Here is a 16,857-nt window from a genome sequence, read left to right on the forward strand (position 1 = left end):
TACAGGGGTGTGAATTTCAAATAGGGTTACCTGACTGGGTGATTCCTTTTGAAATTTACACCCTGTGTGGGAGATTAACGTCGTGTTTTCCATAGGAGGTGGTGTATGAATTTTAACTGGAAAACATTTTAAAACAGCTACTTCCATAAAGAAACAATTACAGCATTCAAATCGCTTGCACAGTCATACATACATGTGTTTTCTTTTCCGCACTTAGCACTCAAGGTTAATAGTATTATCGCAATGAATTCTTTCCTCCAAAGTGGGGCTGAGGAAGAAAAAAGTTTCATCCTTTTGAACCTAGAATCCTTGGGTATATAAACCAACTATTTAAATGTACTATTAGTAAGCCCAATCTAGACAATTTTTCACCCTGTGGCAGTGACGTCAGTGCACATTTCACTGGGCGCAGTACTAACGCTAACAACGCTGGCATGCACACGCATGTGTTTGAAGAGGCCGCATAGATGCGCGCACGAAACGGCTGCCTCAACACGTTGATGCCACTGCCACATCAGGGTGAAAAATGGTATGGTAACAAAATTTATGGAGAAATAACATTAATTAAAACCCATAATGTACGATTTCTGTCAAATTTTTATTTTGTTATTCTTTATCCAAAATGCTGAAATATCAGTAATAACTGTCAGGAATATGTTTTTTATCCATTTTAAACCAAAATAATGAACTTAAATGAAGGAAAGCCCACCTGGTACATGTCCGTTTAACGTAGAGCGCTGTGGGGTATTGAATGTCATAATTGCGACATTAATTCAAAATGACTCTGTTGTGCTAAAAAGCACAGTGATTGGCTGACTCCAATCTGGTGTAAGTTGGGACTTGTGTAATCATCACAAATATGCCAAAAAGTCAGGTTTGAAAAGAGGTAACCAATTTCATTTTAAAAGATCGTACATTATTATTGGCTTTAATCCTAGAAAAAGTGGTGAAGGATGAAAGTTTTTCTTCCAGGGCTAACTGGAGAGAAAGCTTCCAGGGCCAACTTGAGAGAAAGAAGCATGTGTGATACTTTGTTTATTTTATTGTTGTATATCAAATATATATATATCTAGCTGTAGCTTGCATGCATTTTTGTGACTTGTCTTTTCTGACACTGTTTTGATGTTTTCAGTTTATGGATATCCCCACTGAGTATAAAGATGTGAGTTACCCACTATCTGATTAATTTAATAATCAATTTTATTTAAATTAGTACTTACTTACCAACCAACCAACAAACCAACCAATCTCATATTTCTTTGTAACTTTGCAAACTTCTTGCCGAGTTGCACATTTTGTGTAGGTCATAGCTTTTTGATATAACGGGTGAGGTGGACTTGGAAGTGCATGCAAGCTTTAAGCCTGGTTTATAGAGTAAGCTGAAGGCTCTGTAGTAAACTGGCCTCAAAAAGAAACTTATAATTTTTCACAAGGTCATATCCTAAATTCCTGTCCATAAAAATGAACAAAAATTACACGCAGGATTACTTCAATACTCTACTCTAAACACTGGTCAGTAATCAAACAGTTGTCCAACTGACACAACAGCAAAATGCACTGACATGGAACAGCTTCCTAGACCACATTCACAACCCAATAATTGGGACCTAACACAAGAAATCTGTGAGTAAATGGAATAGTGTGGAACAAGACCGGTTTCTTAAAGAAAGTGTGTGAAAAGCAAAAGCAGCCCTGTTCCACACTATTCTACTATCTCTTTTGAAATAATCACCTGTGTAAGGAACTTGTACGCATTCTCACAGATTTCTTTTGCTGGGTTCCACTTATTCGCCTGTGAATGTGGTCTCGGAAGCTGTTCCGTGTCGGTGTAGTCTATTGCTGTGTCAGTTGGACAACTGCTTGGTTACTAACATGTGTTTAGAGTAGAGTATTGAAGTAATCCTGTGTGTAATTTTTGTTAATTTTATGGACAGGATTTTAAGATATGACCTTGTGAAAAATTATAAGTTTCTTTTTGAGGCCAGTTAGATCGCTATTTGGAAACTTACGGAAAAAAGTACCATAGTGGTACAATGTTTTCTGTATTATTTTAGTAGCTGATGATATCTGTTCTGATTTAAATTGTTCAAGCAGCTCTTATTTTAAGCCCTGATCTATAAGCTAGGCTTTGGCTTCATGGGTGAATTCATTAACTTCTTCAACTACTTGCATTCATTGTTTCTTCTTTTCATGTAGATAACCATAACATTAGGATGTTAAGAGGTTGGGCTATATGTGATTTGTCATGTCAAAAGCAGACACTTCTGGGCAGGTTATCAATTTTGAGGTTTTTACATATCTTAAATATAGAGATATTTTGCTCCACAACGCCGTTTTCCCCTATGAAATCGGACCTTCGTAAGCGAAGATATTGAGTTCGTAAGTTATGGTATTATAAGATTGGAAATTGAGATATCGGCCTTTAAAAATATTATTGCCAATATGTTGAGAATAGGAATTTCCTTGAAAAACGGCGCAAAAAATACAAGTTTGCAGTTATATTCTGGTCTGAAACTATCAGACAATATTTTTAACATTGATAACATCACAAATTAGCAACAAACACAAATTGTGAAAAAATTACCCCCGGGTAGATTTTTGGCTATTTCTCCATTTACGTGTCTGCTTTTGACATGACTCGTCACATATTTGAAATCTGCCACATCCCTGTGGAAGATTTAAGGAAAGTCTTCCACAGGGGGAGTATGTTTTTCAAATGGAATTGGCTAGGGCTAATTATTTTGAAACCCATACCTCCCTTGTATATGGATTTTCCATAACTGGAGTGAGTATCTCAAATGGAAGTTACCCAATTGTGTATTCTATTTGACAGTCATACTCCCTCTGTGAAGACTTGAGCTAAATCATCCATGGGAGAGTGTAGATTTCAAAGAGAAAGGGAACAACTGAGAGACTTAGACTGTGTATGAGCAATAGGAGAGGAAGGAAAAAGGAGAAAAAGGGAAGGGAAGGAGGAGAAGAGAGTGTGTGTGTGTCAGAGAGAGAGAGAGAGAGAGAGAGCAAGAAAGGAGATGAAGGAGAGAGTAAGGAGACAGAAGAAAGGAAAGGAGACAGAAGAAAGGAAAGGAGAGAGTAGAGATAACAGACCAGAGAGAGAGAGAGAGGGATGTCATTGTCTGGATGCTTTGGGCTATTCCAGTTGAAATCCATAGACCCCCTGTGGAAAACATGACCTTAATATTCCACATAGGGAGTGTGAATTTCAAATGGGCTTACCAGACTGAGTGACTCCATTTGAAATCTACACCCCTTGTGTGGGAGATTAAGGTCATGTCTTCCATAGGGGGTGAATGGATTTCAACTGGAATAGTTCATTTTTAGAAATGAATGCTGAATGCAAGCAACTTTTGATTTGAGCGTTTTTTAAACCTGCTAACAACTAAGGGTGCTGGGTCCTTATAAAAAATGTATTAAAAGGGAAATACTGCCAGGTTCTATTGAATTTGACATTTGTGTGTGTGGGAGGACTATTGCCCTGAGCAGTCATCTTCATGTTATCACGATAGACTGCTTCGATAGATGGGTATTCCATTAAAAATTTGCATTCCCTGTGGAAGATTTATATCTTTAACCACCTCTATTTGAAACTCGCCCTCCCTCTGTGAAAGTTTCTGGTTGTATTTACCTTTCTCAAAGAGTGCATGAAATTCAAACAGCTAACTAATTTGTTCATTCCGTTTGAAATTCATGCCCCTCAGAAGAAATTTCAACATCTTCCACAGCGGGGAGTGTGGATTTCAATTGGTATAGCCCATAAGAACAAGCGGTGTCATACTGTCTTCATAAACAAATAAACTATGTCGTCATATCCAGGGTTTAGTGCAATAGCTTCCGTATGCCATATGTGTACAATGTAGAATGCAGAAATGGTCAAATGTCTAGACAGCAGCTATTTCAGATATAATTACTCCAATTATCCATTCATGTGACAAATAATGGCTGACTTTTGAGTGAAATTTTCCTCTGTAATTATCACTATGAGCTCTCATCTTGAAGGCGTGGTTCAATAACCCTCACTTAACTATCATTGCTAAGATGGTGACCTTACATTGTGGAGTATGAGTTTTTGTACCCAAGACATTCAAAGGTCATTCTGTGAACGTGCAAACACATTGGGGTTGAAGAACTGTGTACTGACAGATGAGCATGTGTGAACTCATAGTGCATGTCATAATGTCATTAATCGGCTTGCTTTTTGGCAAACTATTTTTTTGCCAAATCGTATAATATATATTTTTACATCATACCAATATTGATATTAATCCTTGCCTCACATTCCATTCTTCCTTCATGCCATGTTAAAGAGGCGTGGTCCGATTTTCAATGTTCTGTTTTCTATCTTACATTGAGGGGGTACTACACCCCTGCTCAATTTTGTGCCTATTTTTGCATTTTTCTCAAAATTTTTAGCGAATTGGTGACAAGTAAGATATGTATATTATAGGGGCAAGGACTACAACTACTGCACTGGAAATTTGATTTCAACACAGACACACAAATCAATAACTACTTGCCTTGAGTTGCTGACTTTTCAGTGCAGTAGTTGTAGTCCTTGCCCCTATATACATATCTTACTTGTCACCAATGCGCTATAATTTTTGAGAAAAATGCAAAAATAGGCCCAAAATTGGCCAGGGGTGTAGTACCCCCTTAAAGTCCACCATTAAGACAATATGTTTTGCATTGTATTGCTCCAGCGATTTTTGTTAAGAGAAGCAAAATATATATGTGACGTGTCATGTCAAAAGGAGACACTTTTGGGCAGGTTATGAATTTTGAGGTTTTTACATTTCTTAAATATAGAGATATTTTGCTCCACAACGCCGTTTTCCCAAATGAATTTGGACATTCCTAAGCAAAGATATTGAGTTCGGAAGTTATGGTATTATAAAATTGGAAATTGAGATATCGGTCTTTAAAAATATTATTGACAATGTTGAGAGTGGAATTAACTTGAAAATGTCTCAAAAATACAAGATGCCAGTTACATTCCGGTCTGAAACTATCAGACAATATTTTTAACATTAATAACATCACAAATTAGCAACAAACCCAAATTGTGAAAAAATCACCCACCAGCAGATTTTTGGCTATTTCTCCATTTACGATCCTGCCCAAAAGTGTCTCCTTTTGACATGACACGTCACATATAACAGTGCCCCATAGAATAATACATGCACTTCCGGTGTAGTTTCAGAAGCATTCTTGAACAAGAGAACTAGATAGCTTGATTAGAACATGAAAAAATGTTACTTTTGATTTTCGTTGGTTCTTTGGGTTTCGATCACTGTTTCTTTAATTACTGATTTCAACAAATGAGGTCTTAAAATCGGAGCTGAAGGGTACAGCTATTGGCTGCTTGTTTTATTTGTGACATATTTATCTTTGTTTAGGATATACAGAGATGAATATAAGTGGCACCTTAATTATTTAGCTGTCTGTATTTGTGTTGTTATTTTGGCTGTGGTTGCTTGGATCATGAAAAACATGAAATAAATGTTGCACCAAAAAAAAAAAAAAAAAAAAAAAAAAAATCAAAATTTTAAAGTCAATTGTTTGGCAAATTTTGCCCGTAATTCAAGATCACTCTTATTCTGACAAATATTTATTCCCATTCATCTCATGGCATGTGCTGGAGGAAATTCAAAATTAAAGACATTTTTGTGGTGTTCCTTAGTGATGTGGTCGGCACCGTTTTTTATTGTCGACATGTCGATATAATTCGTATACCGACGTCGACAGTGTGTCGACATAAAAAAAAATTCTAAAAAAAAAAAAAAAAAAAAAAAAAAAAAAAAAATTTTAAATTTTCAACAAATATTTTGGCCAGAAAATCAAGTTATAGGCCCAAACTGACTTGTTATTCAAGGTTGAAACCAGAGAATATACTGCTACTCAAAAAAAAAAAAAATGCCAATTTTTTTTTACAAAGTTGGAAAAGGTTGTACATTTTAATTACTTTTGTTTCTATTGAACAGCTAGCAATGCATACTAATTCAATGTGTCCCTGACTGTTCAATAGAAGCAAAGGTAATCAAAATGTACAAGTTCATCCAACTTTGTAAAAAAATTGGCATTTTTAGTAGCAGTATTTCTGGTTTCCAACCTTGAATAACAAGTCAGTTTGGGCCTATAACTTGCTTTTCTGGCCAAAAATATTTTTTTGAAAACTAAAAAAAAAAAAAAAAAAAATTTTTTGTCGACATTGATGTCAACATGTCGGCATACGTGCCGACGTCGACATTATGTCGACATAAGGCATGTCGACCACATCACTAGTGTTCCTGACATTGAGAATCATGTCATCTATGGGGTATTCCAGTTGAAATCCATACACATATGGATGACATGACCTTAATCTCCCACACAGGGAGTGTGAATTTCAAATGGGTTTACCTGAATGGGTGATTATATTTGGAATCTACACCCCCTGTGTAGTAGATTAAGGTCATGTCTTCCATAAGGGGTGTATGGGTTTCAGCTGGGACAGCCAAATATCTGAGTAAATATGTATATCCACGTTCATTGGTGACATTCTGGGAGTTGGTAGCGCAGCAATGATGATTTTGAGTTGTGTATATAGGACCCCTTAACATAAACACATCAAAAGAAATAAGTCCCCCTCTGAAAATTTCGTCATAACATTGTAAAGGAAAACTTTGTACTAATAAAACTTACTTAGAAATAATTATATGATTGTTTACTAAGTGTTTTGTGAAAATGAAAGATGCCCATGACTTCATGGCTGAATGAACCCAAATTGAAGACAAAAACTGCCCTTTCCAAAAGTCACAAAGTAGGCCTATGCCTGTTAACTGCAAGGCGTATTGGGACAAGGAATGGAACTGGCCATCTTACAACTCACTGTACTGAACTCTGCACCAAGGGGATTTGCATGGCTGAATGATCAAGAATCGATACACATTACAGTAAATGTTCACTTGGTGAGGAATATAAACTGCACTCAAACACATGGGTTTTTCCATTAGTAACAAGCCATGAATCAACTTTTGTGACAAGCATAGGCCTACTTTGTGACTTTTGAAAAGGGCAGTTTTTGCCTTCAATTTAGCCTCATTCAGCCCTGAAGTCATGGAAATCTCTCATTTTCACACAGCACTTAGTAAACAGTCATATAATTATTTCAAAGTTAGTTTTATTGGTACAAAATGAAACCTTACAATGTTATGACGACATGTTCAGAGGGGGACTTATTTCTTTTGATGTGTTTAGTTATTATACAGCCAGATGAATCTATGCAATTAGTGCAAACTAGACTACGAGAAAAACAGAAATATGAAGGAAAATTGCATATTCATTAGAGTATTGTATGTTACAGTCGGCTAAATTAAGTACATAGGAGCAACTTGAGAATGCAGCGAAGGATTTATGGCTCCGTTCATAACTAAAGTGAGCAGGCAAAATGGGCTATGCCAGTTGAAATCCTTACATCCCCTGTGGCAGCCATGACCTTAATCTCCCACACAGGGAGTATGAATTTCAAATGGGTTTGCTATTTCTATTTAAAATGTACATCATCTGTGTGGGAGATTAAGGTTGTGTCTTCCATAGGGGGTGTATGGATTTGAACTGGAATATCCCAATGAGTCAAGGAGCAATTAATTCAAATTTTCACATCTCTGGATTTTGGAAAGTTGATTGTAATTAGAGGTTTGCCAAATTAACATCTTTAGGGTGAAATGGATTATTGAAGCAAAATCTGACAAAAATTTGACAAAATTTCACAGGTTCTGTGCTTTAAGGCAAGTGGGATGTATTTTTTTCAGTTTCAGCCATGTAACTGAAATACTGGAGTGTATATTCTTCATATTAATATATTGATATTATAGGAAACGAGTCAAGGAAGCCAATAACTGCATTTATATTCCATAGGTCTTGTTGTTCTTGAGTTGAGGTCAATGATATATTAAAACAACAGTTTTGGGCATTTTCTCCCTTCTTAGAAAAAATATGTCTATGGGGCGGAAATGATGCCCATATACCAAGCCTTGGGATCGCATTTATTGGATCCATTCCATTCCTCTTGTGTGGCAGCTTTATTTGTCTCAATATTTGAGTGCAAACACAGGTCATGCTCCCCTCCGACCCACCTTAACCCCATGGACACTATGGTGTTTCTTACCATGCCTCTGATTGGTTACTTTCATGATATAATCATCTCATTAACCAATCAAAATGGAGCTTTCAGGACTCTTCGTAATTCTAAGCTTAATCCCCGTCAATCCTACTAACTATTATTATCATATCTCTGATTGGCTTAATACATGATATTACTCTTTTTATAACCAATCAGAATAGCTCTGCTCTACATCACATAATATTTTTAAATTCCTATCTTTGAATCCTGTGTTTTTACCCTCTCCCAATTTAACATGTAGTTGCAATAATTTAGCAAAATTAGTTAGTTGCATGCTTCCTCCCCATTGCCTACTAACTCATTGTACCATTCCATTTTAAATCCCCACACACCCTGTGGAAGACATGAACTTAATCTCCTACACAGGGAGTGTGAACTTCAAATGGGGTTACCTGAATGGTTGACTCCGTTTGAAAGCTGCACCCCCTGTGTGGAAGATTAAGGTCTTGTTTTCTGTAGGGGATGTGTAGATTTCAACTGGAAGATCCCATTTTAGAGATGCAGTGAGTGAGATAATACTTGAGTCAGTACTAAACAAGTTGGTCTTGAGTATCTTCACACCATAATAATAATGGCCCATTAATATCTATATCCTTATTATCTACATGTGTGCGTATTGTTTGTCTACAAATTAATGTCATGTTCTGTTACACAATTTCAGTTTGAAAACCAAATTAATGTCAATTTTGGTTTTGGTACTCTTGCAAAAGTTACCATACACGTTTTTGACTCTTGCCTTAACCTACAACTTTCTATTCAAATTATGGATCTCTTATTTATATCCCATGTGTTCTCCAGGCTCCAAGCAGTTTGTTAGAGGCATTGGAACAGCATCTGTTGGCATTGGAAGGAAAGAAGGGTCCAGCAGGAGTCACAACACCAACTAACAAGTATGTCATTTTTTTTTACACATTGCAATTTGCAAATGACACAACTCAATTCAGTGGGAGAAATAAGCCAATATTTTCAAGAACCATCTGGGCCATTTGGTCAGAAACTCATCCTTGTTACCACAGTCCCAAACTCACCTGTATGCAAAATGTACCTATTAGACATTAAAAGGGGGCACTTTGTGGTCCATAGCCTCATCCTCCCAACTTACTCCAAAAAGTTTTTTTTTGACCATCAGAGACAAGTGGGACTAGACATGTTTATGTGCATTACCATTTTTGCAGAATTGGTCGTTTGGCAAAGACATCAAACAGTTTGTATTTTCTTGTCTGTCGATAGTAGGAAATTACAGCACAGTGGCTTATAGGGCACTGTAAATACATGTAGTTATGCGTAACTCACCAATCAATGTCAGAAGTTTCGGAAATACATGTTTTCATGGATATCCACTGAACCATACCTTAAAAAGAGGATGCTAGGATTAATACGAAATGCCCCTTTATAAACTCTGTCCAGTAACTGATGTTGAAGTTGAATATTCTTGGACTCCTTTCCCTTGATTATGTGAATTGTATTATTTGAATCTTTGTTTTGGTCTCATTTGTCGCAGGCAACCAGCATTAGTACAATCCACTGTGAATGCGTTCTCATCGGTAATGGCCGGCGTAGACGAAGTAGAAAAGAAGAGAGCCATCGAGGAGGAAAAAGCAAGATTAGCTGCACTCAAAGTAAGTTACAGGATATGTATGGAAGGCTACTTATGGGAGGTCCATAGAGGTGAGAAAATACACAGGCCGTCCTCCCAATGGGCGTTGTATACTGTGAATTCTTGCATATTCATTAGGGCCGATCTTTCGACCGTGGTGCGTGTCTAACAAATCACGCCAGCATGCTGCATCGTTGTTTACCTTCACGTTATGTGATAGAACATTACATGTCTTAATTCGTGCTTATGCGATGAGACAGTTAAAATAAGCGGTATGTGCGTGGCAGTTTCGACTCGCACACTTCATGGAACGATTGGCCATCATTAAAGGGTGATGCTGTCACTTAACCTGTTGATGGATAGCCTATGTATTTTCTCGTCTGTTGTGGGCAGGTCTGTCTTGCAAGTAAAAATGCTGTATCTGTAATACACAACATTGCGGATGCTGCCTTTTTGATTGGGAAGCAGACATTTTTGAATATTTGTGAGTTTGTCTGCCAGCCAAGGTAAAACAAAGTAAACGCTTGTTATTAACAAAGAAGATACTCTGTTTTACTTGGGAGAGCAGTCTTGAACTGTTAACCCCATGGACACTGCTGTTTTTCTTAGAACATTTCTGATTGGTTCATTACATGATATATTCATCCGAGTGACCAATTGAAATGCAGCTTCTAGATATTTAAGCTTGATTGACTTCAGCCCTACCACCATTTGTACCATGCTGCTGATTGGCTCAATAGATCATTATAGTCTTCTTGTACCCAATCAGAATGTACTCATGGGGTTAAATATGTTGATGCACACTGTATTTCACTTTGTTTCCAAAGCATATGATATAGTTAGGAATGTACAGATATGGTCATTTTCACGGTAAAGGGTGTAACTTTGGATTTTTAACATTTTAATCCGTAGTGTTCTAATAAAGCCACAGAATTCCATGATTTTTGGCCACATAAGTCATCTAGTTAGCAGCTACCTTGGGTAGCATAATCAGCTTTGGGAGTTACTGCGTTCAGTTTTAGCAGGCTTAAATGTACTTAATATTACCATTTTGAAAAACTATAAAAAACAGTAACATTTTTGTAAAACCCTGTGTTTTCTTCAGTTAGTTCATGGATAATTTTTCTTATCCTGAAAGTACAGTCATATGTTCAGTAAACACTGCCACATTAGATTTAATTGTGAACAGCCCTGTATTTTTGAGAACCGGACTTCGATATTTGTCGCTTCGAGGCTTCATTTTCCGTTAACAATTGTTAACAAACTTTGTGGGTGTAGCTTTGGTTCATAATTCTTGGTTATTTCTTCACTTCTTCTTGATTCATAACAGTTGTTATCTTAACTTCAAATGGGTAACAAAAATTAGTCGATTTGCAAGCTTTTAAAATTTTTATAAAATCTTGACTTCAAAGAGCCGTTTTCCGTTAACTTTTTGAAGCCTCCAAACAAACTGTTCAGCAAGCTTGTGCAAATATAAATAAAAGAGCTCATCCAATCTATTTATCAAAATGTAGCAAAGTAGATCCTCAAGTCACATGTTTTTTAAATCGTGGAGATATATATCACCGTTTGAAAATGGGACCCAATACAAACTTTCCGTTAACAATTGAAGCCTCCGAAACAAATGAAGCCTCCGAAACAACAATAAGATTAACTAGAGCGGTTCTCGGGTTATGCGGTTTTCGCATACTGCGTTGGTGTGTAAGGTTGTTGGGTGATGGTATGGTAGTGGTTGTGTTTAGATGTGAGTTTCTTTTCAGAACCCTGTATGGGCGAAGCCTGGATGGTGGATGGGGAGTGTGGGGTGATTAAAGAAGGAAATAATATGGAAATGTAATAGGTCGCACAGCTGTGTAATGTTTATGTTTTACAAGATGCCCAGAGCACGGGTTGGGATATGGGATATCCCCTCGTCGAGTTCACAACAGGTGTTGGTATTGCTTTACCAAAACAACCCGAGCCGTGTGTTGGAAGTTTTTGTATGTATAGACAGTTTCCTAGCAATGTTGACTGTACCCACCAAGTTTCATGCCCATACGACAGATTTTAGTCATTTGACCTCAGATGACCCCTAAGTGACCTTGGATTACCCCCAAAATGACCTTCCAAACATTTGACTCTTAATGTTGACTGTACTCTTAATGTTGACTGTACTCATCAAATTTCATGCTGTTATGTCAGTTTTTAGTAATTTGACATCAGATGCCCCTGGGTGACCTCGGATGACCCCGAAATGACCTTCCAAAAATTTTACTCTTAAGTGTTGACTATACCCACCAAGTTTCGTGCCCATATAACAGTTTTTAGTCATTTGACCTCAGATGAACCCTGGGTGACCTTGGATGACCCCGAAATCTATTCAGCTCTGTAAGAACATCAACTACAAATACAACTGACCAAGTTTAGGCGATACACCATGTTGTTAAAACCCCTGTAGACCCTATAAGGAACAAACCAAAAGATCGATGACGTCCTATAAACGTAACTAGTTTCATTTCTCAGCCGACCCCCTCCCTCCCTGCCAGAAACGTAATAATGAAATGTTGAAAATTTTGACATAATAATAATAATGACACATTCTTCAGACCGATGGTTTTGTACAATTACGTAATCGAGTATTTTTACCCCCTCACCCCTAAACGAAACTCGTTTATAGGACGTCATTGATCTTTTGGTTTGTTCCCTACTACTCGGCATCATCGCACATGTTGACTTCCAAACTTCATCACAACATAAACTTCGAAAATGATCCATTCATACTGTCCCATTTATTGATACCTTCTGTTTGTATCAATTGCCAGTGAGCAAAATACACGTGCTCTGTTCACTATACACAGCAAGGTATATGTAGCTATATGCACGATATTACAACCTCTACCTTGCTGCATTTGATTTGCAGTTCTGACATCTGGCCTGCGCCGGTTTAACAACCAGGTCAAACCTTTGGAGCGGGGCTAGACCGGGATGACAGAATGCTGTGTCACATTAATTAAATAAAATTTATTACTTTTGGTAAACAAGGGTTGTCTGAGAAGAAAAAAAATGTGGAAAGGTGAAAAGCAAAATGAAAAAAAAGAGAAGAAAAACAGAAGGGGAAAATGGGGAGAAACAGGAGGAAATTATGATTTCCTTTCTCCATGCTCAAAATTAAATGTTGAGATTAAAGTTTTCATTTTTCTTTGGAAAGGGTGTGCCCAAGTGATTGCGTATTAAATCAAACGTTAAAAAACAAAAACAAAATTCCCTAAATTGTTATGCCAAAATAAAAAAGATTTAATCTTGTAAATTTTTGGCTCTATGTAAAGTTTGGAAGGATTTTTGTTAATAAAAAAAAAAAAAAAATCTGGTGTCATAATGAGTCAAAAGATGTATGTTTTATACAGGAAATGAAGTAAAAATTATGATGCGCAGTGATTATGCCACGTTATTAAATTTCTAATCTTAATATTTCGTCTTTTTCTGAAAATTCAAAAAGTATGTGATAGCTGATTTATTGCTCAACCACACCAAGTATTTAGTTTTGTTTAGTTGTGGCGTTAAAATACCCAAACAATTAAGTTTCTGACGATACAGTTCTTTCAGGGACACCCTGTATATAGCATGTTTGTACTACAGTATCGATTTTATTGAAGGTCACTGGTAAACAAACACTTGATAGTCTGTGCCTCGGGCCAGACTGTATGTGGCTATCACGATGTTTGTTTGGATCGCCCGACACAAATTGGCTGTGTAGGAGACTAGGCCTGTGCAAACAAATTAACGACTTTATTGCGAACGCGAGTGTTTCCAAAGAGCAGCACAAAACCAAACAAAAAATACACCCATTGCCCGCTATTTACCGCACGAAATGAACGACTCTAATCATGTACCGCACGAAATGAACGACTCTAATCAGCTGCGGCAATTCCCCAATGGTGGATAGGCCTATACTATACACGTATTCTTATTCGTGCATTTGACGGACTTGGGTGTTTTTGTTTTTGTTAAATATCTCCTCTCCTGAACACATATTATTATATAGAAAATCTATCTACTTCTTCATTCGATTACATACTATATACCCTGCAACTTTCAATCTACACAGTGGCTAGATAAACCCTTAAACGTGCGAACAAATATTGCAAAACAAAATTAAAGTATGGCTCTCCGCCTATGGCTCCGCCCATACAATTATCATCTATGCATATCTAAATTGGTGTGTTTCATACTGATATCTGCATTGTAATTATTACTTGATATGTGCAGAATGTCATAAATTAAAAAAAATTGACATTATGGTTAATGTTTGAAAAATATACTGATACCCAAAAAAGCCTGTTTCGGAGGCTTCACATGCAAAAAACACCATACTTAACAAATGGGTGAAAAAATTAACATGTGATAAATATCTGCCGCATAGAATCATTGATTCAATACACACAAGAAAATAACAGCTTAGATGATCCCAACACTGTTGTTTTCAAAAAAACTACTTCTGCAATGTTTAACAATTGTTAACATGAAGCCTCCAAACAAAAAAAAATGACTTGCTGTGATAATTTAATTTTTGTCACAACTGAAATTCAATACTTAGAAGCAAAGCATGAAAATTGGTAATTGTGATATTTTTTACCTATTTTTTATGTCAACTTGTAGTAGTTAGCCAAATATTTTACTTTTATGATCACCTGTGTTGTTAACTGAAGCCTCCGAAACACAAATCGCTTGAATTGCCAATTCTAAAAAATAACTCCAATTTCTGTGAAACTTGGCTGGGAGGTTCCTTTCATCAAGTAGTATTTGTACATGAAGTTAGACATTCAAATTATTTTTAGGAACCCAATTAAAACTTAAAAAATATGTTTAAGGTTTGGAAATTTCCATTGTAAATGACACTTGATGTTAAAAATTTTCAAAAATGCAATTACAAACATAGCAAAACATGGTATAAAATTTAACTTATATCTGTTGACTTACTGGAATGGGATTTCACATGTATTCCAGTCCAGCTTTTATGTCATAATTTTCTGAGGTTATGTAAAATACATTTTTTCTTAGATTTTAACCAAAATGTTATGGAAATGTCAAATTTTTAATTAGAAATCAAAAGGTTTAAGCCTTGAAACGTTATTTTACTGGAATTTAAGTTGCTTCTATGCATGATTTCAGTAAACAGAAACATATTTAAGTGGTTTGAAATTTTGACCCTAAAATCAAAAGTTACACCCTTTACTGTGAAAATGACCATATAGTATCAAGTTGTACGCTTGTGGGTGGCATTCCGTCTTGCCAATTGATATAAAACATCACTATGGACCACAATGGCATCATCCCAAAGGCATAGTTCAATAACCTCAGAAGATAGCCCTGATAGATGAGAATATTGTGGATCTTAGTGCATCCTCTCTGAAACAAAGATGGATGTGATCAAGTCAAGTTCCCCAACAGACATCAGAGAGCCACTGATAAGTTTTGATATTTTTTAAATATGTTTTGGTTGTAGTGCAGAGCGATCTATTCAAAAATTGTATTCATCTATTGCTATGGAGTCAATCCCGATTATGACGTCGACAGCGAATAGCACCTCATCTTATGATTATGTACGGATGTGCGTGTTGTGAAACTCCACATTTAGAATGTGGGCGTGTGAAACTCAAGAGTTAGAAACACGCACAAACTCCACACTTGGGGAGGGGAGCATATAAAAGGGTGGGGTGCACACGTGGGCAAGTTTATGCATGTCTATATTTTCTCAAGCACCATCTCAAACACATTTTTTACCGTATTATTCTTCGTTCGCAGCAGCAACCACCAGGAACTGCAGAAGTGGATGCTGTACGTTGTTTTTTTGAATAAGTGTGCACATTTTCCACCTTTCTGTTGTCAATATATCAAGTTATAACCCTGTGCAGTAATAGTGTATCATTATTTTCCTTTTGTGTCAGTGGTGACTTTGTAATACTGTGACATTTTGGTTGATAATTATGATTTTATTGAGCTATTCCAGTTGAAATCCATATTTCCTCTGTGGAAGACATGACCTTAATCTCCCACACAGGGGGTGTAAATTTCAAATGGAGTCACCCATTCAGGTAACCGCATTTGAAATTCACACTCCCTGTGTGGAAAATTAAGATTATGTCTTTCATATGGGGTGTATGGATTCCAACTGGGAAAGCCCATTGTGCCTAGTCAGAATCTGCAACCTATATCCCACCATGCATCACTGGTTTCCAAATATTACATATACTACTGCATTTTGGAGTTCTGTAGTACCATCAAACCATCTGGTTAGCATCTTAAAACTGGTAGAAATATCATCTTCATCATTACCAACCTCCACCTGAAGAGCAGATGGTTACAAAGTCTCTCGTTTACATTATATATCCCACCATGCATCTTAGTTTTCCAACTGCTGCACACACTACTGCATTTGGAGTGTGTAGTACCATAAAACCATCTGGACAGCATCCATAAACTGGTGGCAGTATCATCTTCATCATTACCAACATCCACCTGAAGAGCAGGTCCCTCAGTTCCAATATATATCCTATCATGCATCTTGGTTTTCCAACTGGTACAAATACTACTGCATTTGGAGTTCTGTAGTACCATCAAACCATGTGGTCAGCATCCATAAACTGGTCGCAATATCATCTTCATCATTTATATACCAACCTCCACCTAAAGAGCAGATGGTTACAGAGTCTCTCGTTTACATTATATATCCCAACATGCATCAGTAATGTCCAACTGCTGCACACACTACTGCATTTGGAGTTCTGTAGTAACATCAAACCATCTGGTCAATTACCAACCTCCACCTAAAGAGCAAATGGTTACAAAGTCCCTAGTTCCAATATATATTATTATTATTATTATTATAACACATTTATAAAGCGCATAAACGTAAAAAACATCTCAATGCGCTAACAAGCAAAATGACAAAAGCAACAAACAAAGAGTACTCATTACAATTCAAAATAAATAATGTGGGAAAACATGACAAAAGTTAAACAAGGAAAGCAATTCTGTACAGGTGGGTTTTTAGCTGCGATTTAAATTGAGCAAGATTGGGTGATTTATGGATCTGTTCCGGGAG

At 36.7% G+C, this 16,857-nt stretch overlaps 1 protein-coding gene across 6 annotated transcripts in view; it reads left to right on the plus strand.

Moving 5' to 3' along the window:
• LOC140157419 (phosphatidylinositol-binding clathrin assembly protein LAP-like) overlaps nt 1-16,857 on the plus strand; it is a 109,892-nt gene that overhangs the window by 74,149 nt on the left and 18,886 nt on the right. For 3 of the 6 annotated variants that reach the window (XM_072180608.1, XM_072180613.1, XM_072180614.1), the window contains 4 exons: nt 1,133-1,162; nt 8,978-9,069; nt 9,681-9,798; nt 15,558-15,590. In XM_072180608.1, the coding sequence (XP_072036709.1) occupies nt 1,133-1,162; nt 8,978-9,069; nt 9,681-9,798; nt 15,558-15,590 (273 nt within the window). The remainder of the gene's footprint in view (nt 1-1,132; nt 1,163-8,977; nt 9,070-9,680; nt 9,799-15,557; nt 15,591-16,857) is intronic. The other 3 variants (XM_072180609.1, XM_072180610.1, XM_072180611.1) reach the window with 3 other exon arrangements.

This window comes from Amphiura filiformis, chromosome 7 (genome assembly GCF_039555335.1).
Source record: "Amphiura filiformis chromosome 7, Afil_fr2py, whole genome shotgun sequence".
NCBI lineage: Eukaryota > Metazoa > Echinodermata > Ophiuroidea > Amphilepidida > Amphiuridae > Amphiura > Amphiura filiformis.